This window comes from Cebidichthys violaceus, unplaced genomic scaffold, assembly GCF_023349555.1.
Source record: "Cebidichthys violaceus isolate CVI_PGR_0920_01 unplaced genomic scaffold, fCebVio1.0.p SCAF_9, whole genome shotgun sequence".
NCBI lineage: Eukaryota > Metazoa > Chordata > Actinopteri > Perciformes > Stichaeidae > Cebidichthys > Cebidichthys violaceus.
In genome coordinates this window covers 15,658,406-15,683,127 of record NW_027176975.1, presented here as the reverse complement: position 1 = coordinate 15,683,127, position 24,722 = coordinate 15,658,406, and the positions used below count along the sequence as shown (strand labels likewise).

The 24,722-nt window shown below is 41.3% G+C and overlaps 1 protein-coding gene across 7 annotated transcripts; it reads right to left on the bottom strand.

The window, feature by feature from the left end:
- Positions 1–65: 65 nt before the first annotated feature.
- LOC137866746 (AP2-associated protein kinase 1-like) lies at positions 66–21,921 on the bottom strand. Of its 7 annotated transcripts, none has more exons than XM_068702830.1 (21): positions 21,061–21,921; positions 17,568–17,686; positions 16,873–16,981; positions 16,068–16,210; positions 15,803–15,924; positions 15,640–15,721; positions 15,375–15,507; positions 15,126–15,229; positions 14,587–14,666; positions 14,338–14,501; positions 13,292–13,479; positions 12,154–12,369; positions 11,378–11,565; positions 10,899–11,092; positions 10,733–10,801; positions 8,714–8,818; positions 8,455–8,556; positions 7,710–7,880; positions 7,264–7,353; positions 6,581–6,689; positions 2,696–2,763 (listed from the first exon to the last, which is right to left on the bottom strand). In XM_068702830.1, exons 1-20 carry the CDS (start codon positions 21,218–21,220, stop codon positions 6,595–6,597), a joined length of 2,634 nt encoding a protein of 877 aa, XP_068558931.1. In that variant the 5' UTR covers positions 21,221–21,921; the 3' UTR covers positions 2,696–2,763; positions 6,581–6,594. The 7 variants fall into 7 exon arrangements, with proteins under 7 accessions (XP_068558926.1, XP_068558927.1, XP_068558928.1 ...); XM_068702831.1 differs by having other exon boundaries at positions 2,697–2,763; positions 6,590–6,689; XM_068702825.1 differs by lacking the exon at positions 6,581–6,689 and having other exon boundaries at positions 66–2,763.
- Between the last annotated feature and the right edge of the window lie 2,801 nt (positions 21,922–24,722).

The window sequence follows — 24,722 nt, the reverse complement described above, 5'->3', positions numbered from 1 at the left end:
GCTTATTTTTGCCGACATACACATCTATGTTTTTAAGATGATAAATAACCCCAAAACTGCAAAGATTTGATTTACATTCATTTAATAGTTTTTTTATGACTTACAACATAGTTTTCAAAGGCAGGCTGTGCATCATAACAAGTATTTTGAGTGCTTTTTTTGTCCAACAGTATCATCAGTTGTTGAATCGTCCAAAGATTTCCGACACAACACTGATTGAAATACATTATACAGCTGCTACAATCGAAACACATTCTTAGGGATCCCCGACTCTGTGTCAGCGACTATGTGCAACCTTCATGTATACAAGTTGGGTGAGAAAAGTGACCATTTCTAAAAAAGATTGTACATTTTGAAAAGAAAGCAGAGGATTTTAAATTGCAACAGAAGAATACATGAATTAAACTTTGGGCTGAAACAGGTTGGATCCCCTTTCTCAAAAAGTGCCATGGTGGGAACCAAAGAGACAGAGCACAAAGACAACAACATATTCCCAAATGGCGATGGAATTAAATTCAAAAGGAATGTCATCAATCAGTCACCATTCAAGATCTCACTTACAAGATGCTACTATTACAATCCCTGACTGGAACTGCGATGCACAAGTGCTGTAGATATTTGTGTGACTGCAGGAAAGCATCAGTTTTAAGTTGTAATTAAAAGTTTTCACTTAAGTTGTTCCTAAGCGTTAGACACAGTTAGTACACACTTGGAGTTCACAGAGACCTATTATAGAGATGCATTAGAGTTGAATGAAAGTCTTGGTGCATTAGCATACGGCAGACAGCAAAAAGAAGTTGTACATGATTGTACACAAGTATTTGGTGCTGAATGTGTGTGTGCAATCAAATGAAGTAAATGCAGCAGTTTTAAAAGGAGGGCACAAAAGGCAAAGGTGAATTATTCTGATGTGGTCAGTGGGACGAACTGTAAAAGTGTAAGGCATCAGAGATATCATCTTGTAAAGTAAGTAGAAACAAAGAAAAGCAAGTGTTCCACATTTATCTAAAATAAGAACTACTATAATGTATTTTCTATGCCTAACATTTAAACACAGTTCGTACGTTACATGGGATAAACACTTGATATTCCATTTTCATCAGACAGGACAGGGACCACAAACACAATACATGACAAAATGCAAACATGTCATATCAACAAATATTATCCTTAAAAATGTCTATGCATCAGTATTCAGCATCTGTCAAGCTTAAAGACCAAGGGCCCAAAACTATTGACTTTGAAAGGCATGATTGTAAGGTTGTTTTACAAATGTCTGGCTTGATGTGATTACAGATAGATTCCTCTGAAACATCTTTACAGTCTTTTCCTCTTCAAAAGCTTCTGTGAAGTTATGATCTTGTGATTGAAGCTGAATTACACATTTATGAGAACCAACACAATGGAGGAATGCGGCATCATCAGATCATCATTTCACAGTAAAGCTAAAATATACAGGAAATCAAACTGCCGAAGCTGCAGACAATCTACAAACTCCCTTAACGTGTGGTGTTTTAGAGCTGACACGAAAAGTAACTGAGGTAGGCAATAAAACAAATCAAATGCTTGACCACCATGTTGTCTTTGTGTAGATGTACGTACCAAAAGGATTAAGGACAATGAAAAAGGTAAAAGGATGCGACAGGAAAAATAAAAAGCAACTAGGAGTCAGGGAATGATGTCAGTTGTTTTTTTTTTTTGTTTTTTTTTTAACTCAGAGCATTTTAGCATTCAAGTGTAAAGATGACCTTGCACTATCACTAACTGGAGCCATGAATGAGATCCATGCAGGCCTGCAGTCCAGCTGCAGCGCTGGTGACAGCATGCAGTGCGCCTGTTGTAGTTTGCATAATTCAGTGATGAGTGCTGATACCCACTGCCCTGACCACTGAGTGTGCGTTCAGGGCTTTTCTTGTGGTGCCTTGAGGTGAAAGGGTGCAGAGACAAAGGGGTCTACGGCGCTCACTTCTGAGGTCCATGAGTGAAGAGGTCCCACAGGGACGGAGGCCACAGCAGCTTGCCTGTTCACGTTAGACACTACTCGATGAGCTGCTACGGGCTGCTCGGCCACAGGTCCCTCAAAGTGTCGGGAATATTTGGCCAGAGCCTGTGGGCGGAAAGGTTGTTGGGCAACTTCTCCCAACACACCTTGATCAGGGGTTGCAGCGTGAACTCCAGCGGCATGAGGATACGAGTGCTGAGCTCCTAAAGCCTCCTTTCTTTTCCCAAAGGGAGCCTGAGAGAAAACATCAAACGGCTGCGGAGCTGCAAGGAGGGCGCGTGGGAATGGAGCGTTGGCAAACACGTCGGCTGCTTCTTCTTGCGCACTCCGAAAGGGGGCTTTTGAGAAAACATCTGCAGCGACATCCGCCCCTTTGGCTGGCTCGTGTACATGTTGGGAGTGATTCTGAGTAAAGGTGCTTGGAGAAGGTTGGTGGAAGGTAGTCGATGGTTGTGTTGGTCCTGCGCTGGAGTGCGGTGATGAGTGGAGGGCTGAGTCCGGTCCTTGCTCTTCTTCATCCTCCGAGTCCAGCAGCAGAGGTCTGGAGCCGCTGCAGTCATGTGCTGCTGCATGACTCTCAATGGCCCCCTCATCCTGCTGCTCTTCTCTATGGGCTTCTTCCTCCTCCTCCTCCTCCTCCTCCTCTTCCTCCTCATCACTGGAGTGCACACATCCCTCGTTTGCTTGAGAATGTCCCTCTGGAGGTTCGGTCTCCTGTCCCTCTCCAAGCACAGAGTAGCCATTACTCTGCCCTTGAACATCTGAATTAGAGAGCAGAGATAGAGAAAAACATATCAGAGGTGAACAAAAACATTAGAAAGTATAAATATTGTCAGTAGCAACAAACTTTACCACCTGAGGTCCAGCTGCTCATTAAATCTACCACATTATTAAACCTCATTCACAAACAACATACTATACGACCGATGGATCACCTGTAACCACTGAAGAATCAATAACAACGACCCAACAGTGAGAAACCAGCACAGGACTACGACAAATACAGACAGTCTACTCTGAACAAGTCACATCCGACAGACAAGAATGGCCAGCTCTACCATTACAACATCAAATAACCTTGTTTCCACAAATTAGTTTCAGCACAGCTGCAGTAGCCTCAACCTTCAAAAACAGTGCCTCGTGTTAGGGGAAGCAGCGGTTTGGCTTTTAGTTAGAATTGATTGTGTTGAGGTAGAGGGAGCTCAGAGGGAGTCAATAGGTCTGTGGAAACAAGGACACAGAGCTTTCAAAGCATCAGTAGAGGTAATTAGGGACAGACAGGTTTGCAAAGATGAGCAGAGACAGTCTTACCTCAGCAGTGTCGACAGCAGCTGTTAACTGGCAGCTCTTGGGCAGATGTTAGTTGCAGCCATTAAAAGAGAGTTTTTGTTTTGTTTCAGGTCTTGGGTAATTTCCTTCATCACTCGTCTGTTTTTAAAACTGTCCACGGCCCATTTCACATGTACACTTTGTCTACATGATTTGAACTGGAGTAAATCAAATTGAAAAATTATCTACAGATCACTGGTCAGAGCTGACGACTCAAACAACAACTAACAGTGAGACTGCTAATCATTGAATAACATCGTGGAATAACAGCCATCAAGGCCCTGCAGTCCATCTATGGTAACGTCTAACAAAGAGGAACACATACCAGGAACCCTAAGCCCTTTATCAAAGTTTGTGGCCTAGATTCACAACAGCAGTGAACGGTGATGTGATTTTAAAATACATGTCCAGGAGGCGAAGAACAACTAAGATATGAGGGGGTGCCAAGAGAGAGGAATAGGACACAAAGCCTAGAAAACACTGGAATAGTCCATCTCAGGGTGTCTGATGATGCTTTAACTAAGAGGTGCAAACAATGGTTAAATCCTGAAATCTGCGCAGAAAAGGCCTTAGTGGGTACCATCAAGTTAGATAAAAGTATCTACAATCTAATTTGCTTCCCAGAAGGGAACAAAAAAAAAAATCTGTCTGCTAATTAAAACAATAAAAATGGAAGAATCAATCTTCATCTGTCAATAAAGCCAGCTTGCTACTTTGCTATTCCGAGTAAAAATAAAATAATGTGACACTTAATTTACATTCACAATAATGGGTTTTATTTATCGTTTCTCATTCTGAACCTTAATTCATAAAAATAGAAGTCCACACTCCACAATGGTCCTGCTTTGACATATGCCAAATCATGTCAAACATTTTTGATATAATCAAAGTAATTTCTATACCTGGCACCATAATCAACCCAACCAGCACAACAAGTACATTGGTTTTCACACAGCAACACAAGTCAAACTCTACGGCGAAGGCGAGAACTCTACAGGATACAGCACTGTGGTGTCTGATAAGAACATGAAGCGGTATTGTAGGATTGCATAGATTAGCCACAAAAATGCAAACGACTTAACTGACAAACATTCAATGGAAAGACAAAAAAATCATAGTTGTATTTATTTACCCATGCCAAAACAGTATTGTTGATGTCTACGACTAACCTTTACAATATGTAATACTGGGGCAGGAGGAGGAGAAAACTATTTATGACCCAAACCTCAAGCATATATATACCAGCGATGGCATACCGGGGGAAATGTTTTCTGTTTGTATGTACATATCTAAAAGGTGATATGGGCCCTAAAAAGAGACTCAAGACTATGCAATGGACCTTCCTTGGCTAGAGAAAAGCCAAAATGAAAGATATTACTTGCAAAGTCAGTTGTAGTGATTGTGATGAGATGTCAAACAACTTGTACAGATGTTGTTGTTTTTTTTCATTCTTATGCTCATCAGCCAAATAACAGAATGGTTATCAGAGATATCAGGAAATTATTTCCGTCATTAGCTCTATTTTGCTGTCCGTTAAGATAAAATCTCTCCCAGTAATATACAGTAACTTACGAGAACCAGTATTATGTACAGGACTGCTGTGGAGAGGTATAAAGAGAACATATCAATACTAGCTGACTGCTTGACATGAATGGAGAGAAAACACAGAGGGTCAACATCTTTGCACTCTTAAATACAGCTTCATATACAAATATTTTTTTAATCTATATATCCTTGTAAATTGTACATATTTCATAATGGTACTCAGTTCATACATTCATTCTGAAGCGCCATAAATAATAGTCACATTTATTCATACCATGAGAGATGAAATGCCTTGAAATATTACACACTAAAAATTCTACTTTTACCAGTGCTGACAAGAGCAAAAAAGAACAGTGATTTTATGTACATATAAAGGATTTTGTATCTGAATTTCTCTTCTGGCTGAAATGAATGACCCATTGGCTAAAGGACCTCAACATATGTGGTGGGAATAGAGTGGATAGACGAGATAGAGAGGATGTCAATTGGAGAGGGAGATCGTCATATAAAGCGTATTTGTTAGCACAGTACCTACACAAATAACTCAATGAAATCTACATTGCACCTCGCCGTCTATGCTGCTAAACACCTGCTCATCCTCACTGACCCCGAGAGCAGACAGACACATGACAAACAGCAAAATAATAAAATCTTTCCTTTAGCTTTGGCATGGCTGCAGGTCAAATAATTGGATTCCCTTTTGTTTCTGCTGTGCTTATCTTGACAATGGGTCAAAGCTATAACGGCCATATCATGACCCTACTCATACAAATAATTGTAAAATGCACACAAACTGGTTTTAAGAAGTGTTGTAGTGTTGCCAACTAAAAAAAAGCATCCTGCGATGGCAATGGAGCCCGATTAATCAGCCAGAAAGAAGTGGCAATTTACAGTTATGCTGAAGCTGCAGTTGTGAATACATAGTTAGCTTAGATAAATACTTGTTGATTACTAATCTATATTGGAATTTTAGCACAGAACTGCTGAGATGGTGCAGACAGTTTGAAAGGAGTCTCCTTCAACAGCAAACCACTACAGAGAAATCTGTAAAGACGGCCCAAAGCTGACATTTTTGTCTTCATTGGTTTACAAACTGGTTCAATCAATGCAAATAGCTCTCAGTAGTTCACTCTGGGTGCGTCTTTGATTGGTCAATAAATTTAATTCAATGCATCACATTATCCTGGAGGTCTACAGCATTTCTGACTCCTCCCTCTTCAGTCAGACCCCTGACACAAATGAGCATGCCTGAAGGTGGCTTGTTTAAATAAAGCTTCAACCCCGAACAAGTACACAAAGTGAACACAATGCGGCTGTGATCAAGCGGTTTAGCGTGTGCACGTGATGAAAGTCAATCACCACGGCACAGTGCGCTCAATGAGGGATATTAATGCGAGTATGAGGAAAGCATGAGGAAGACAGAAGCGGTCGATATGATCAGGCATTAATGAAAAGACTTTTTTTTTTTTACCAGTGTGGGAATGTCAACGGCCAGCAGAGATAAGTGAAGCCAGCTTATCAGGCAACTAGAGATGGAGTTGAGGCCAAGGAGGCACATAAAAAGAGAGGTTCCACTGAACCAATCTATGCTGACGCCTCCGTTTTTAATTCATAAAGGTGCTACATTAAGTGCCTCGGCTTCCCCAACTCTATCCCCCGCCCTCCCCTCATCCCTTTGTTAGGATTGCACACTGCCCCTTCAACCTGTCCCACCCCCTCTAGAGGTCGATGAGCTGATCCACCAGCAGAAGGGATCGGGCCAAGTTGGGGATGCTGGACTCTGAACTGCCACTGTTGCTGCGCGAGTGACCACCTGAAACGTGCCAGAAAGATAGAGAGAGAGAGAGAGAGAGAGAGAGAGACAGAGATGGACATGGAAGGAGAGCCGAGGGAGATTGTGAAAAAACAAGCAAAAGAATAAGTAATATTAACAGAGATTGTATGGAGAAATTAAGAGCGAGGAGTTGATGAAGGGAAAATGATGGCAGAGCAGAGAGATGCATGAACGGGGGCAGAAAGAGAAACAGGCAGAGAGTGAGCTGGGGGTAATCTTCATACAGCTGCATCATTAAAGGGGGAGAGTAAGGGAATGCCATTCTAACATGAGGAGGCTTTCAAGATAAACTACAAAGAGCCAAACACCTGCAAGGCAGAGAATCACTGGCAGTATAACATTAGAAACAAAAGAGAGGAAGACGACTAATGTGAGAGCTTGATGGGATAAAAAAAGCCTTAATGTGACAAGCACACCCATACAAGACTTCGCATCAGCAGTCACAGGAAGGAGCTATGGAACTGAACTAGGGTCTAAGGCATTCATCTTTTTTGGCTCATAGCCTGGGCTTCCGCAGTTGTAAGTGCTCATCTCGGGATTCTGTTAACCTTACCTTGATTTGAGTTTTTGGAGATGAGCACAGGAATAGGGTCAAACTCGTCTTCATTGCCCTTCTCCCCACACGACATGAGGAAAGCAGAGTCTGCGGTGAAGGTAGAGGAAGTGAAGGAATGATGGAGGGGGGGAAAAGAAGTTAACTCAGCCAAAGGAAAGAGCAAAAAAGAAAGTAGGATGCAAGTAGATTATAAATAGATGGCGCCAGGGCAGTCACCGTATTTAAAAGCCATGCATTTCAGGTGGCGTTTGGCTCTTCTACAAATGAGTCAAGGGGTCTGTGAAGCTGTCATTTAATGTGCCTAATTCAATTTCCATATCACATTTTGAACATGTCCTCCTGCTGTTGGAAGAATCTGTAGTCTGTGATTGGTTTCACGGGCCATAGAGATAGAGCCCAGCAGACATTAAGGCTAGCTGAGGGGTGCTGCAAAGAGGTCTTACCAGAAGCTGTCTGACCAGGCAGCAGCTCCTCCAGACAGGATCCAGAGCCAGGATGAGCAGAAGAGCAGGAGGAGGAAGGAGGAGGGAGAGCAGAAACAGACTGGTTTCCATGAGGACAAGTATGAGATAGAAGATCGCAACCCAGCAGAGAGTCCTCCCCAGTGAGAGAGTCTGAGACAGGATCAAGCAAAGCCAAAAGGGGCAAAGGGTCAGAGTAAAAACAGGATTGTTGGTGCAGAGGAAAATGCATTTTGTTAATTAGGCACCGTCTAATCTCTGAAAGCATATAATCATAATAATCCCCATTAAAAATAAACTGCAAAGTCTGGAGCAGGAGCAACACTTTAACACTCAGCAGTAGCTACGAACCCAAAACCGACATGCTTGCCACAGCTAATATCAATCATTGCAGGAGACTGAGTAGGTTTTAGGAGTAAGATAAGCTTTGATAAAGAAAAATCTGTTACATTTTCTCATTGAATAGATTGCTTAACACCCTAAAAAACCTTAGTGAAGCAACTGTTCCAGTCACTGAAGTGAGCTGCTATCTTAAAAGAGCGACAGGCCAAACTGATTTGTTGTTGCAGTGTTGTTGCCAGGACGGTGTGATCTGCCGCAAGAGTACTCGTCAATGATAAATGAGTTTGAGATGATATCAACAAGTAACAAGGGGATCATGACCACGACTGGAAATGCTGCAAAGAATGATGTGAAGATTTGCTATTCTGTGGTCCAGGACGCTAACCTGGCATGCTGGGAGGGATGAGCTCTGGCTGGCCTAAGAGTTGCTGGGCCTGGGGGGCTTCCAAACCAGGAATCAGAGAATCCACACACATCTCTGCCTTCACTACATGGAGACAGCAAGTGGAAAAGAGAGTAGTTTAAAGACAGGGCAAGTAATGTAAAAGAAAACAAGATTGCATTAGTTGGGAAGGCAAGGAAGACGCATGCGGAGCAGACTGGGGATTTTAGAGCAATGCAGGGGACAAAAACGGAGCTAGTACCATTGGCGGAGCTCTCTGCAGCACTACTGAAAGGGTTGGCCTGGGTTAAGAGGTCGGGGAGCAGCAAAGAAGGTTCAGGAGACTTCAGTCCCTCAATCAGCTTCTCTGTGAGCCAGAGAAAAAAGACAAAGAGAAGTATTGGACAGGTGGCAAGAGAGAGAAAATGGCAACGAGGGAGGACTTTGTACACAAACAAAAAAAAGAGCAAATAAACTTAAGAGATGTGAAACCGTATTAACAAGCATTAATGAAGATGATTACAGTTTACAAATATTTATAATATCGTAGACATAAGGTTGGTTACATGGCTTACATTGTTAGGGACAAAATATGTTCAGGAGGCAAGAAAAATATAAAGGGATCGGGATGAAGACCATCATGTTAACATTTTCAGGTAATTTTACATTTACATGGCTTGCAATCAGGTTGCTTGCATGAAACCAAAGACCAATGAAAAAATTATCTTATGATTTGTTAGTTTATTTAGTTCTGCCCACCACAGTCATTAACTCAAAGGCCAGCAAGTTGAGTGAAATCCCATGCAAAGGACAAAACTTTACCTTCACAGTTAGAATTATGGTGCCAAAATGTCACCGTCCACATGCCAACCCTCCCAATTCATTTATATATATTTCTAGTATCAATATAAACAATTATTGACTCAATTAAGATGAAATGCAGTCCATGCATGAAATTACAAATTACTAACGTTTCACTGGAGCTCGTACTTACAGGACGCTGCTATGGGGCAAAATGGGGTGGGGGGGGGTGGGGGGGGGTGGGGGGGGGGTCAAGGAATGTGTTGGCTCAGAAAATGGCACAGCAGATGTGACCGTTTGCCCCCTTCACTATTGGAAAGAGGCCAACACTGATGAAAGGCGTTTTACAAACCCTAACATATTCCAGTTAAAGTCAGTGAAGTCAATAGAAAACATATGTAATGTTAGAAATGCTGAACAGTATCTTATGTCCTCAATGCTGCTAAGATACGACTCTCTGTAACATCAGCAAAAGTCAGACTGTGTTTGCTTGTATGCATCCAGCTCAGGCTGGTTAGAGAAGATTAACCACACCCTGATTATGTAATAGTCTCAACATTTTTATCCTCTTAGTTCTGGCTCTAAACAGCAGCTACACAAAGGAGGTTACACAGCTCAGAAGTAGGCGCTACTTCTAAAACAGTTAACGGCTAAACTGAAGGGAACATAATTTTAACAAGACAGCAAGCGTAACTTTCTCTAGTTCTTAGTGGCAATGGTAAGCTGGCTCCTCCAGCAGTAAGGCAATCCAATTAACAAAGGGGAATTTGTCCTTCGTGTTACCAGGCAACGTCGAAAGCACAGATCTGCAAATGAGATGCGACGGAGCTGTAGCTCTAGTCTCTATTCATGGAGGCTGACAAGGAGCCACTGTGAGGCTGCCTGCTAGGTCAACACGATAGGGCCGTGTACAAATCCAAACCACACAACTAGCACTCATAAACGAACCTCGGGGAAGTGCGATATCCAGGAAACTACTTCCGTAAATAAAAAGGTGACTCATAAACTCTGAGAATATATTTGTTCGGGAGTCTAAGGCCTGAGGAAATCAAAAGGCACGGCTTGTTCGGTGTCAAAATTACCTGTGGTGTCAGAGAGGGAGAGGGTATTAAGAGGGTCCGGGACAGTCAACAACGCTGAACCTGCACTGATGAGGTCTGCAGATCTCTCAGCTTAACGTTATACAGTGAATAAAGATGAAGAACAAATGAAGGGAATTTGAGAGCATGTACAACAGAGAAGAGAGTGGGTTGGACTAGAGGATAGACAAGACATAAGCTTACTTTTATGACAACTCTAGACATTTGCCAAGACAGCGACACATAAAGAGGTTTTCAATCCAGAAAAATGGTTGAATTCCACCTTTACCAATGGAACATTGTTGCATGTGGATATTGAGAGAAATGTCCACCTGATGACTCCTGGGAGAAGATGCAAAGCCATGGGACAGCATAGTGATAAGAGTTAGGCACAGACTTACCTGGAAAAGCAATGAGCCCTGGAATGAGATTTTCAGTGGAACCCGTGACCTTCTCTCCTGGTGCAGCAGCTGCACACAAGCAAACAGCAAAGTTGTATATTTTTGATCACACAACTATCTACCAATGCTGCAGGTGTTGAGTATGAAGCGATGAAGTTGCACTAACTCTCAGCTAGCTTTGCAAAGTCTTTGTTAAGGAGCTCCTCTGCGGTCAGCTTGGAGAAGTTATCATCCCCAAAGGGGTTCCAGCTTGGCTGAGTGTTGGGTGCAGCAAGAGCTGATAGGGCGTCAACATCACCTGGGTGATACACACTCTGCTGGGACGAGCAAGGGGAGCCAGATGGAGTAGTGCTGGCTGATCTGTGTAAACATAAACACGGTTAAGAGTGCTCAGTGAAATGTGATCATGGCTGTTAGGTCTGTGGACATTGGCCTACTGATGTATGCAAATAAGACCAAGTGAGTAGAGTTATTTAAATACTGAATCGAGTGATTCTTCTTAAGCTGGATTCTATGGGACGTAAAGGGCTCGTTTATCCTCCTTCGGGGTTCTGTCATATGAATGGACCGTCTATTGCCCTTCACCGCTCACTCAGTGGAGGACAGTTTATCCTCAGATCACTGAAGGGAGTTAATTCTGCTCACTTGGACTTGTTGAGGCTCGCCTCAGCTGCGGCTGCTTGGAGAAGCTGGGTGGACTTGCTGACTGGGACCCCGAACACAGCACTGTGAGTGACATCGCTCAGTATGCGTCTGTGACCGCTTTTAGGAGCCATCTTTGGCGACGAGGGGGGTGTCAATGAGCCGACTCTGTTAATCACTCGACCAGCCGTCTACGAGAAAAAGAAGAAAAAAAAAGATACAGAAGAGGAAATATGAGATGAAAATGTACTCGATGCCAACAGAGAAAATTTCAGTTCCATAAACTGATCCCCAACCAAGCAAGCAAGATCCACTAGAAATGAAAATCTGGAAAAAAAGATGGATTATAAATTCCTCTAAAACCACAACAAAGACAGAGAAAATCTGTTAGGGAAAAAGGGAAAGTATTCCAAGTAGAGGGATTGTACAGAAACAGATACACCTGATGAATAGAGTTAACAGTAGGACATAGAGTCGGGTCATCAACATAAAAAAGACAATTGAAAGAAGCAGTTCGGAAAGCAACACTAAATGATTTGGTAATCACGTGACTTATACTGTATTTAACTGCTGCAAGATGGCATTAAAAGAAGCATTTCTATCTACATGGCATTCACACTGTCACATTGAATATATTCTGTGAGACCATTCTTGCCTTCCATCTACCCCGGAAGAGGAAAAGTAAGAATTTGGATGTGATTGATTAGAAACGAGCTGGTAATCAACTCCCAGACCCAAAAGAGCAGCAGACGGAAACGGGAGTAGGATGTTACCACAACCTCTGGGTTAGCTGCAGGGCCGACTGCAGACTCAGGGATGGGGGTCAGATGAGAAGCTGCCGCTTCGTGGACGGGGGCTACATGCTGCTGGTGTTGCAGGGCAATAACTAGAGGAACAGGTTTATGTTTGGACTGCAGCACGGTACACGCCTGAGATGCTTTTTGTAGTTGTTGCTGCTGCTGCTGCTGCTGGAGGAGGCTCTGTACCAGTTGATGCTACATAGGAATACCACACAGCCAAGAATGAGGAAGGCCCAGTTTGTCATGACGTACAGCTATTTGAAGAGTGCAGCAGCCTTTTAAAACATACTTTTGAGGATTTATTATCTACTTTTCAGACAGTACACAATGAAGATGCAACATAAGACAGAGGGCGATATAAAGGAAGGACAGAGGGTGAGAAGTGATTCATTCACATTTAGGTTTCTAACTTTAGTCTAATAAATAATATTTGTAACCCTAAAAGCATAGATTCTGTCTGCAAAATACACCAGGGATGAATAGTATTGTATGCATGTAATATTTTGACAACTTTACTGACAACTTTTAATAGAAGACATATTAAACAAGTTGCAGGACGGCTCAGGCAAAAAGCAGCAAGTTGTCACTGTCCATTCATGGATACTTAAATGAAAACATTCAAAATAAATTATAGTAGCTGAATATTACAGATTCCATGGTCGTGCAAACGTGCAGGCCCTCAGAACTGTGTTTGTATGTTTAAGATAATGTGTCATTACTAGCTCAATACAGTAATTTGTGCCTGGTATCGCATTGTGTTATTGCATTGATAGTGATAGTGTGAACTGAAGCATGAGTAGCAGAACAAACTGATAATCCAAACTGTGTCTCTATTGTGGTCAATCACAGCCGAGCCAACTACACTCTGTTTTGCAAATGGTCCCATACACATGTCAACACACAGGCCTTTTCGACTGGGACAACTTGTTTAGGAAGAGGAAGGACTCATGTACTCTACCTGTAAATAATGTGCAAAAATTACATCTCAAAAACCTCTTATACTCTTCTTTTGGTTTGAAAATTGTATTTTTTTTTCCCCACACACTTTCCCTCAGTATCGCTGTGTGAGATTCAAACACAATCAATGTGGCAAAGAAGTATTTCCATTCATCCCTACCTGCTGGTTGCTCTGTGGGCTTAAGAAGGCTGAGGCCTGCTGCTGCTTCATGAGGAGCTGCTGATGCTGCTGCGGTGTAGCCTGTGGCTGCATGTTGGCTGTCTGAGCTGGTTGTGGTGCAGCCTGTGCAGCAGGAGCCTGTTGAGCAGCTTGGACAGCAGCTGTAGCTGGGACATTGATGGCAACACCTGGAAAGGAGAAACATAAGAAGAACGAGGTGAACATAGACCTATCATTTATCACATCAAGAGTATCTTTTTAAAAATGCACACATTCCCATATTTCTGGTGACCTGTAGAATCTGTGCAAATATCAATTGCAAAGATTCTTGTTTCCATCCAATTAAAGCCCTAAATAGGCTGCCCTACTCCTTTATCGCAGACCCCCTAACCCCTTATTATTCCTCCAGGTCCCTCAGGTCAGCTGACATTTGCTGTTGCAACCTCTCAAATGTCAAAGGGTCATGTCATTTTCATCTTAAGACAACAATAAGAGAGTACTCTATTCTAATTAATGCATTTATTTAGCATGAAACATTTAGCATAGCTAAATAAATACAGAAATTGGTATTTTCTCTAGTGTTTTTCTTTCATTAACATAATAATATAACACATAATATATTTGACACAATATAACACATAATATATTTGAATCCACTAACACTACCTCCTTTTAGACCCATCCGGTGAGTGAGTTAGAACTGCATATTAAAAAAACATGACAGTGTGCTACTGTAATTAGTGTGACATCACGCCACCATCTATTCTGCAAGTGGACCACAGACGGACAGCCTTGTCAAAGTGTGAATGTCAAAAGCCTCATAAAAAGACAATTAAAAACCTTTTAAGAATGGGCTACTTGAACCACTGGGAATACAAGCCCTTGATGGGCATTAGAGTCAAATTCTTGAGCAGTTCATTATGCTGAGTTCAGTACAAGATGTCCCTTTGTGTATAGAATAGCCGTCTCCATAAACGCAGGCCCGTATTACCTGGATAAAATGTTCTTAACCCCGACACACAGAGGCCTCACAGAGCTTCTCATACCTATTGCCTGTGGTGCTCCAGCAGCCACATTGGGTCTCTTGCGTGGGGTGAGAGCTGGCTGGATGGGAAGAATGCCTGATATCGGTTGGGGGTGAGCCTGGCCAGCCTTGGGTCGTTGGCGAGGTGCAATTGAGGTTTCCATGGCAGGAGCGGGGTCTGTGAGCCTGATGGAAGGAAAGGAGAGAATTGACAAGTAATGTAGGAATTTCTTAGAACAATGAAAAGTCAAATGTTTGGCTTTTCACTCACCTGGCTTTGGTTTGACTCTTTTTGGCCACTGCTTCACTGGCTCTGATAGGCTCGGGAAGTTTTGCAGGAATAGGTGAATTCTACAACAGTAAGAGGATTTGCATTTATTTATTTTTTTAAATCGAGGATAATCAAACCAAAGAGCTTAAATTTCTCACATCAGTGAGGTATTAATAAAACATTTTCAGTCTCACAGCTACACTCTAGTATTGATTTACAGCTTCCATGAATGCACCATTATTGCCCACTTTAATAATACTTAAAGGGTGAGGTAAGTAATTTGGCTGAATCAGAGCTACTTTGTAAATTCATTAGAAAGCGGAATGATGAATGGAGGGCAGCCAACTGGCAAAAGCTATAAAGTTAGCTTCCCTCCAATATCATAATCTCCTAGATTACTTTCCTTAAAAAACAAGTGAAACCACTGTACGTGAGACACCTAAAATGCAAACATTATTTGGAAAATTGGGAATTTGAGATGAGACTACAGCATAGTCTCATCTCAAATCCCTGCCATTCATCTTGTCATGGCGACTTACATGTTCATTTGGGACTGGACACTCTCGTCGCGCCAGTTTAAAGGCAACGTGGGATATTTGGTAGATGTCTGGTCTCTTATCTGGGTCAGGTTCCAGCATGTACCCTGAGAAAAATCAACGAACAAAGGATGTTTATTTTGAGTCAAACATATGAAAATGCACATTCAAACTCACGGTAATTGCACATATGTGTAAAGCACATGCTGTAAGTAGGGCAGTGTGTATATTCTGAGGAACAAGGTTACTCACTGATGAGACAGTGCATGTCCTGGGAATAGCGGGAGTTGTCTGGGATAGTGAAGCTTCCATCACAGATAGCAACTTGGCTCTCCCCAAAAGGAAGTGTGAAGTAGCACAGCTTATAGAGTAGACAACCCATGGCCTGTTGAGACAAGATAAACACGTTTCATGTAAATGTGCGTCTGTGTCTAGCATGTTAGCTCTTCACAATCAATGATGTGATCATACAGTCATCCTAATGTGGCATGAAGGTGTTGAACACAGTTCTTCTCACCCAAATGTCTGCCTTTGTTGTGATAATCATTCCACCATAGAGGTTGACCATCTCTGGAGCGCGGTATGACAGAGTAGTGTACCTGGTTTTAAGAACAGAACAATGAGCCCCTGAATTTTAATAAGAGAAAGGATCGAAGGTGTAAAGGGCCGAGAAAACTGACTTTTTGATTTCCTCTTCCACAACTGCAACCCCCTCTGTCTGAGGGTTTTGGAAGCGGTTAGTGGCACTTCCAAAATCACAGAGCACGTAGTGTCCCCGGTCGTGTAGAAGAATATTTTCCACCTACATGAGAAAACAAAAGAAGACCTGTCAGAACTCATAGTACATAAACAACATGTCAATAAATCATTTCCAAATAATTAGAGTGGCCATCAATTAGCTAGCCTTATGCAGTGAGTAGTATATTTGGAAATAATTAGACTTGCCTTGAGATCTCGATGGACGATTGGAGCCTTGCCCTGGTGGAGACGAGCGACTGCCTCGCACGTGTCACAAAAGATCTGTAACACCTCGGCTTCAGTGAAGCCTGTCTGCAACCGCTGGTTCATTAGATTAACCACCTGCCCTCCTGCATGAAACAAATAAGTCAACTAAGACTATAAATTTCAGCTGATGCCAAGGTAACGGTATACCGTACAACTTCAATAAACAACAAAGTTAACTAAATTCTTCTCAATTTGAATCTGTGGGAAATACTATAACTTCTTTTTTATATAATAAAAAATCCATTTTTTTGTTTAATAGATGGATACAACAAGGCCTGGCAACATATTGATTTCTACAATAAAAACAAAAGCTTATATTTATCTAATAAAGGTCTGTCAAATCATTTCACACAGTTTTGTTACAGGAACAGTGGACAACAATGTGCAACTTCATCATCTGCTTTGATTTCAACAGTGCAACAAAGTTGATCATTTAAAAATAAGAAAAAAACGTGTGCACACACTGCATTACCATTGGTGCTTGTATAAAAAGTGTATTTGAATCTTATCCATCTTATGGTACAAGCATAAGATGGCTTCAACAACTACACAGTGATGTTAATATTTGAACTTTCTATAAATAGCACGGCCACTCAGCTATGTATTGACTGAAACAGAAGTTCTATTGACCACGACAACTGTCAGTTGAATATTTGCCTTTGAACAGAACAGGATGCTGGGAAAAGTCGAGGGTAATGGAGCTTTGAACTCAACAAAGCCAGACATGGGAGGTGGGCCTATTTACCTCGACAGAAGTCCATTAAGATTAGGACTTCCCACACATCGCCAGCTCCAACTGCAGTTATGCTGGAGTCCAGGAAACCAACTATGTTTTTGTTGCCCACTAGGTCCCTCTATGTAAACAAACACAGAGAAAGCAACAATGATAAACAATGGCGATACATTTTTCATAGATCTAACAGTCCTAAAAAATTTGGGTTAGTAAATGACAAAATACAGCCATAATTATTCAGTCTATTTTTAACAGTAGAGAGATATTGAATCTCTGCCAAAGGTCTGGATGTAATGATGATAACCATCCAGCAGCAGTCATGCCACCCAGGGTGTGGCTGCAGGAACTGCTTAGTTTCACTTACAGTAAGGACTTCATTTAGGAAATGACAAGGGAGCTTAGATTGCATTGCTTACAATCCAACCCTTGAGCTCCCGTCTGTTACTGTCACTATTCTAGGGTCAAAACGTATTTTCAGATAGATTTAGTGTTTTTCCTTTAAGGATAAAGAACTTGAAGTATTCAGGGTTAGTCACATTCAGACCATGAGGGGCAGAAAATCAAAACAAGTATTTGAATGTCAACTCTGTATTTCTTTGTATGTAACGTTAACCAATAACACATGCCGCTTTTACATGACCGTCTCCTATAAGTGTCAAAAAGAAAATGTAGTGTGTAATGTGCTTGCTACACTCTGTTTAACTTACCATTATCTGTATCTCAAGTTGGCAGACTTCTAAATCATGTTCATTGTTGACATACATCCTTTTTAGTGCACAACGTACGCCTTGGTGAGTCCGTACCAAAAAAACTATGGCAAAACCTCCTGTAAATGATTGGAGAGACAGAGAAGGAGAAATGGAATGAACACACATATATTTCATAAGTACAATAAACAAACGGTAATACAGAATTAGTAAAATATATCCTGTTCTATTGCTTTCTAGATGTAGGGGCAGCACTACCTTACATGGTGTGTTTTTTTTTTTTAACATAAAAGATATAGAGCGATATTAAAAACTGGTTTATTTCACTTTTCACTACAGTCACTGTCAGCTGCAGATATTCTGTAGTTCTCCACCAGTGTAACCAAGAAATACTCCTGTACAAGTATTGTGTGTCAATTACAGTGACTCTGACAGCAAGTATCTTTCTTCTGAGAATACAGGAAGTGAGAGAACGTGTCACCCCACCTTTGGTTGCAGTGATAGTGACATATGGGGAAAACCACAAGATTGTTGTATCCATCTACAGCAACTCAAACCAGAAGCAACCACACAGATGAATAAAACATGTTTCTTTCAACAGACATGAATACATATACCTAGGCAAGTCAAAGTATGATAGCATTTACACATGAAGCTTACACCTCATGTTTTCCTCTAAGTAGACCTGTACTGCATTCACTGACTTCTAGATGTGAACTGGCTTCAGTTTGCATTTAGCCTCTCTCTCTCTAAATGTTGTGTTGACAGCATGTAGCAGCTTTCACTGTAAAGGCTGTTGTTAGTGCAGCTCTTCTGTTCACAGCTTGTGTTAATGCCGTGCACTGGGCTGACTCATTCAGCTCGCATCACTAAGCTAAGGGCAACTCCATGTGACTGGTCTGGGCGACGTATGAGTGGGCGTGTCTTAGGCAACGTTACTGTGAGCCGTATCACTAAAGAAATGAATTAAGTACAAACAGTATAATAAACACAGTAACCCTCCTTACCATGGATGACAATAACACAGACTTGTACTTATGTCATCAGAAAATTTCACAATGAAATGCAAAACTGTGCAACACAGAGCTGCACCAATAGAAGTGATAGTGTCAGAGCACTAGGCTGAGTAATTAGTGTTATTAAGACACAGAGTAGCACTGTGCTTGAGAAATGGGTTACGGTGAGGACAATATCAAAACGAATTGAGTACCTATGCTGAAGGACGCGCACTTCATGAGCACATGAAACACAGGCTTTAAGTGTGCGGGTGTGTGTCAGAGTTCAGATAGTTGAACCCTGCTGTCCTGCGCAGTCTAATCTGTGATGACTGACTGTAAGAAGTTACAAGGATTAGCAGCCTTCTTAAGCAACATGTTTAGCAGCAGTCTACAATCCAAGTAGGCAGTATGAGCGAATGATTGTAAGTACAGCTACAAATAGGCTAGCCACTGTCTCTTGACGTAATGGACCATCAGGATTATACCAAAAATACACCATTAGGCACTGCAGTGAAAAAATGCAGTAAAGTAATGTTCAATCGCAATTTGTCATCAGTTTGTAGTGGTATTTACATACCTTCTACACATGTCCTCACGACTATGACTTACAAACATGCTCGCTGCAAGGTTACGTGAAACTGCAATGACAGCAAGAAATACTAGCAGCAGTCTCATCTGCTTGAGACAAAATTAGCAGAAAACTGGATGCTTTTAGTTTACAAATGAGGGACTGGCTCACTGAAGCTCCATGTTGTGTAGTCCAATAGCAGGAACTGGGACACATTCTCTTGATACAATGCAATATGTTACATCTCCAGAACAGGGCTAATGTTAGAAGCAAACATTCTATATAGACACAAGAAAACACATCTTGTTGATAGTAAAGACAGAAAGCTGTGTCTCTGAAAATCCTCAGATGACGAGTTGAGAACAAATCAGACTTCTGCCCGAAGCCCAAACATCTAAAATATCAACCGCAATAATGACATGATTCCAAACGAACCTTTCAGCCTGAAGCTACAATAGCCAGTGTGTCCCTCTGACTGCTTTTGTCTGTATATTGTGAAAAGTGTCAGTGTTTCAGCTAAAGGCTACAAAGTTCCACAATGACAACAAAGGGAGTAGACGGAGAGAAAAAAAAACCCACAATTTCCAAATGGAGCAGCCATCTAATAGCCCAGACTACAACCAAAACCATCTGAATAAATAGGTCTAGTGACAGTGGGGGGAGTCACATCGCAAGCAGCAGGTCCACTGCCAGAGCAAGAAAAATATGATACGCAGAAAAACATTCCAACTAACATTTTGTGAAAAAGTCATAATTCTGGGGAAAATATTAACTTTGACCGACTATGCAATATACTGTTTAAGAGTCCTAACTCATCTGTCGTCTGAATGGAGCCTCTCTCAAATACATGTTTGCAATAAGGCAATAAGGCCAAAGCTTTTTACAGAACTGATAAGAAAACTAACTCACAGAATAAACAAATTCCAAGAAAGATTTCCACTGACACCTCAGTGCAGGGTAGGATTGCAGTTAGCCGTCTAACCCCTTCATAAAGCCACGATGTGGTCAAACAGATGGGGCCCATCTATAGTACTGATGAATTAATCAGTCTACTTTCATCTATTATTTAATAACAGGCGCTCTTAGCTAACAGAGCATGGCGGCAGACTCTTATTGCAAAGACAAATGACCATGGGAAACCTGTTAGCCGGTGTTCAGGTTAAGACCAGTTTCTAACAAAACATGTCTCACCCTTTAACTCAATGATTTAGATTCACCTACAGCTGAGCAACCTGCAAGATCGTGTTAACATAGATACGTGCAGGCCCAAGGAAATGTGTTATGAAAGTACCACCTTGTCAGGAGGTTGTGTTTTATGTGGCTGCACATACTGATAACCTTTCCCTCCTTCTAAACTTTTGACATCTACATTTGTGATCTGTTCACTCCCTCAGTAAATATCGAGACAGATGACTCAGCATGGCATCAGTCCTTTACAACACAGGAGAAAATCCAGTTATGAAATGTTCCTCCCAGCCTCCAGGTAAAGAGTGCAGTCATGCAAAGAGAAGACAATTGTATACACACCCTCTCACACGTTTGAATTTTCAGCTTTAAAATCTTTTTTTTTCTCCCCCAAATCTAGTGGCCATTACACAGAAGAAAATAAGCTGAGGCCACATAAGAAAGGTGATTGGAGCAAAGCTCCTTGGCAAGTAAATGAACATCAAAAGAGCTGCCTTGGGTGGTGACAACTGATACAGTAATTGTTAAAGCCTTGTACCATGAGCATCAGTGATATAACATTAAGGGGGTACCACGTTGGCACTCTCGCTAGGCCATATCCCAAGAAAAACAGGGCCACTTCTGTATTTAACTAATGCTACTAGACTGTCCATCCTCACCACAATGTACAGGTTAGATTGTGGATCTCAAACGTATTTGTGTTGCGTGTGTAATCCACACAACACAAAGCCACATAGTTCACCTTCGGCGACAGTTTCCTCGACGGTCACTTGATATCGTCCGATGGTGAAGACCCGTCCGATGAAGCTGCCACCGCCGCCGGAACCAGCGCCTCCTCCACCGGCTCCGGATCCAGGCCCAGAACTCACCAACTCACGTCGAGAATCAAAGAATTTCTTCATTTCCCCTCCTCGATGTTATCCAAAGCACGGTCAAGTCCAAAATGTATAAGTAATAACAATAGTGAATGGATATAAGCAGTCCCCGTTCGGTCGTTGAGGTGCTGGTGTTAAGGCTTTAGCAGTTTTTTAAATAATTGAATGAATGCAGTCAGCTAGCGTCAAGCTAAGTGCTAGCTAACTAGCTGGACCTCAAAATATTCCACCCACTGCGGTCCGACGCTCCTTGGCTAACTCATGGTTTTAACTGCAGGACGAGTCCAATATTGTTGAGAAAATAATAAGATGTAGCGTTCATGCGGAAGTCGCCGCTCTCCACCCTGAACCGGGAGCAGCACTGGCTAATGTAGCCAGGCAATGAGCCCGAAGAAACACTGGTTAGCCGTTAGCTCACCTAGCTAGCTAGCTAAGCAGCTAGGTGCGGTGACAGCTGTCAGTTGATAGGCTGGCAGCCAGGTAGGTCCTTAGTGTCCAATGCAGCTTATTACACATCTCCACCGATATCATTCAACCGACATGTTACTTTGTCCACCTGCTGCTTTACTCGTCTGTATTGTAGGAAAAGTGACAGATCTCCACTGCTTGTGAGCGTCCAGCAGGCTGTATGAAGGGTGGTCTACTACCTTAATGAGCTAACGTAGCTACAAACAGAGTGTATGCTAATAGGGAGAGTCCTCTCTGCGGATTCCGTGCTGCTGGACTTCTCTTCATGTGATTGGTCAGATGAACATCGACTTCCTGTCAGTCGACCCTCGTCCTTTGGCTCTGGTCCCCAATGTAGGGCCCTCCTTCTTTAAAAGTAACAACTTGACCCCGCTCAGTGCTGCTCGTATCAGCTATTATCTCAAAGCTTCCATGAATAATAAGCATATTTTAGCAGTTAAATAATTTTAAAAGCAAAGAATGTTTCTTTTTTTTTAAACAAATTTTAACAAATTACACTACACCTGCAGTACAAGATGAAGACAAAAGGTGAGACCCTCCACGTTTATCGTTGGGAGAACTTTATGCTGAACCTTATTATTTACAGGGATATATCTGAGAAGGAGAGGGAGATGGGTGGATGAATGATGCAGCTGAACACTGGATAATGTACTATACTGGCAAAATAAATATTGTCTACCTGGAAATTTGTCTTCAGAATATCTAGATTGATCTTAAAGCGGTCTAGCGTCCAAAAGGTTAATCTAAATAATACTGTTGTCGTAGCTTTTGAAAGACAATGTCATATTTAGAGGATAGGGTTTTTTATGTCAAAAGGAAATAACTAAAGTCTTGCAGTGCCGTAAACTTTTCAGAATGTTACATGTATCAGGAATTACATTTATGAAAATGAGAAAAACAGTATCCTGCTGATCCCCATTGTCTGTAGTGGAAAGTGATGATTACAGTGAACAGATGCTAATCATGTTTACCTGCCTTTTATAGCAAATACAAGTTCAGAGTTGAACCTTTTGTGGCGGTCTGCAAAACAAAATTAACAGATAATCCACAATGTGTCCTGAGATTTGTTGACAATATCAATAAAATATATCTGATCTGAAACCAAGAAGATCTGTTATATTTAAAGATGCACTGCATTGTGAGGTGCTTTGTTTTCTTCTGTCTTACTGTTCCTTTCCATTTTTCTTTTCTTTCCTTTTCTTTTTCTCTCATAGACGGTAGGAAAAGAGTTAAATAAATCCTTTCCTTCTTGACTATATTAAGTCAAACCTGATATCCTTATTTGCAATCTTGCAGCAGAGTTGGTCTGTTAGGAGTGTTTATTTGCAACCACATTTGAATGAGCCATGAGTTTTTAGTCAGAGGAATCCCATTTGGCTTTGATTTTCATTATCACACAATAAACACCATGAGTAGAAGAAAACCACTATTACACAAGAACTCAGCACAGGCTGTGTCAACCATATCGGCCGCCCTTGAATATTTATAGTATTTCAAGTAAACTGAGATATCAAGAATATTCAAACCAACTATAGACATTGAAGTGTCAAAGAGGAAAATCTGGCCAGCAACATTCAAAAACCCATCTGTAGTGCATAAACCTCTCTCCATATACTGTATCTACAGTTTTTCCAGTCATTTGCAGGCCTGTTTCACCACCGACTCTGTTGGTCTTCCCGTATCTTTTAATAAATATATACCAAATAAAATCAGAATATAACTTATTTTCAGATGTCTTGCAGGTCTGGTTCCAACTTAAAGGATGAGTACTTTGTGTTAGAATAAAAATTCAACTTCTGTCTTGAATTTGTTGTTACATTCATAGTTTAAATTACCAAATTTACACAATTTCTGAGTGAGTTTCACAATTGATGAGATGCCTTGGTTAGCTGCATCCATATGACAGTGTGAGAACTTCTCCTGCAGGGGTCACTGTTTCATCACTAAATATTAGGATTTAGACTCTGTTTTTCTTTTACTTTCCACCTTTCTACCAACTTTCCAAAGCTTAATTCAACAACAATACTACCATTATTCATCCTTATCCTAATAGGAAAGGTTGTATTTGTCTTTGTTTGTGTTTTTGGGAAGTCATATGATGATTTGTATAAGCTTCAACTAAAGACTTTTCTTGTTGCTTTATTAATCTTTTTACTAATTGCTCGATAGCTAAAAATTCCACAGGAGCCACTTTTCTTATTCATTCCCAAATTCCTGACCACCAGTATCACCTAAAGTGTTTGCAGCTCAGATGATTAATCAAACACCAAATGCATGTGTTTTACATTTCTACTGTAAGTGGTTTACATGCTTAATGTATCATGGAGCTGCTTAAGAAACATGGCTCTAGATTAATATTATGATCTCATATCCCTTTTTGACAATGTATTTATTTATGACTATTTGTTTTCAGATCCAGGACATTAATTCTAGAACAGCTAATACCTTGGAGTCAATGTAGCCACACTTTTAAAAATGTGGTTACCATTTCGCTAAAATAATTGAACCATTAAGCTATTTGAGCTGCAGAGTTGTTAGTGCTCTAGTGATAAATGTAAATGCTCTGATGCATTCTTTCCTCTGTGTTCATCTACAATATGCTAGATCTCTGTTGACCCAAAAGCAAAAGGTAAACATACTTTGTTCTCATTTTGTGTGGTCCCCTGAGAACCAAAACATCATTACAATTTGGTGTTTGGATTAAAAAGGCAGGGTGAAAGAAAGAAAGCATTATGTATGCATACCAGCAAGTAACAGAGTCTAATGGTACCTGTGTGGACTGAGTACAGCTGCAGTTATGTCATTAGAGAAGTTGGATCTGTCACTTTTATAAAGGTCACACTAACTGTGATATTAAACCATCTGTGTGTGTCTTACTGGTCACATAAATACGCCTCTGAGACCTGAAATATTAAAGTGATATCCAAATATCACCAAAATCTTTCTTTTGAGTATAAAACTCTGTAGGCTTGAAAGGAAGTGGCACAAATCTCATGAAAAGCTAGTGGACTGTGACTTTGCAGTTCCTCATCAATTGAGACAAGTGGACTGTTTGGATTCA

Bases quoted from the DNA above. Each gene is read 5' to 3' on its own strand.
- LOC137866746 (XM_068702825.1), bottom strand. From the start codon at position 21,220: ATGAAGAAATTCTTTGATTCTCGACGTGAGTTGGTGAGTTCTGGGCCT. The intron at 15,722-15,802 runs GTCAGTTTTCTC...TCTTAAAACCAG, and splicing joins GTGGAAGAGGAAATCAAAAA to GTACACTACTCTGTCATACC. The intron at 8,819-10,732 runs GTAAGTCTGTGC...TCTGGCTCACAG, and splicing joins AGGGCTCATTGCTTTTCCAG to AGAAGCTGATTGAGGGACTG.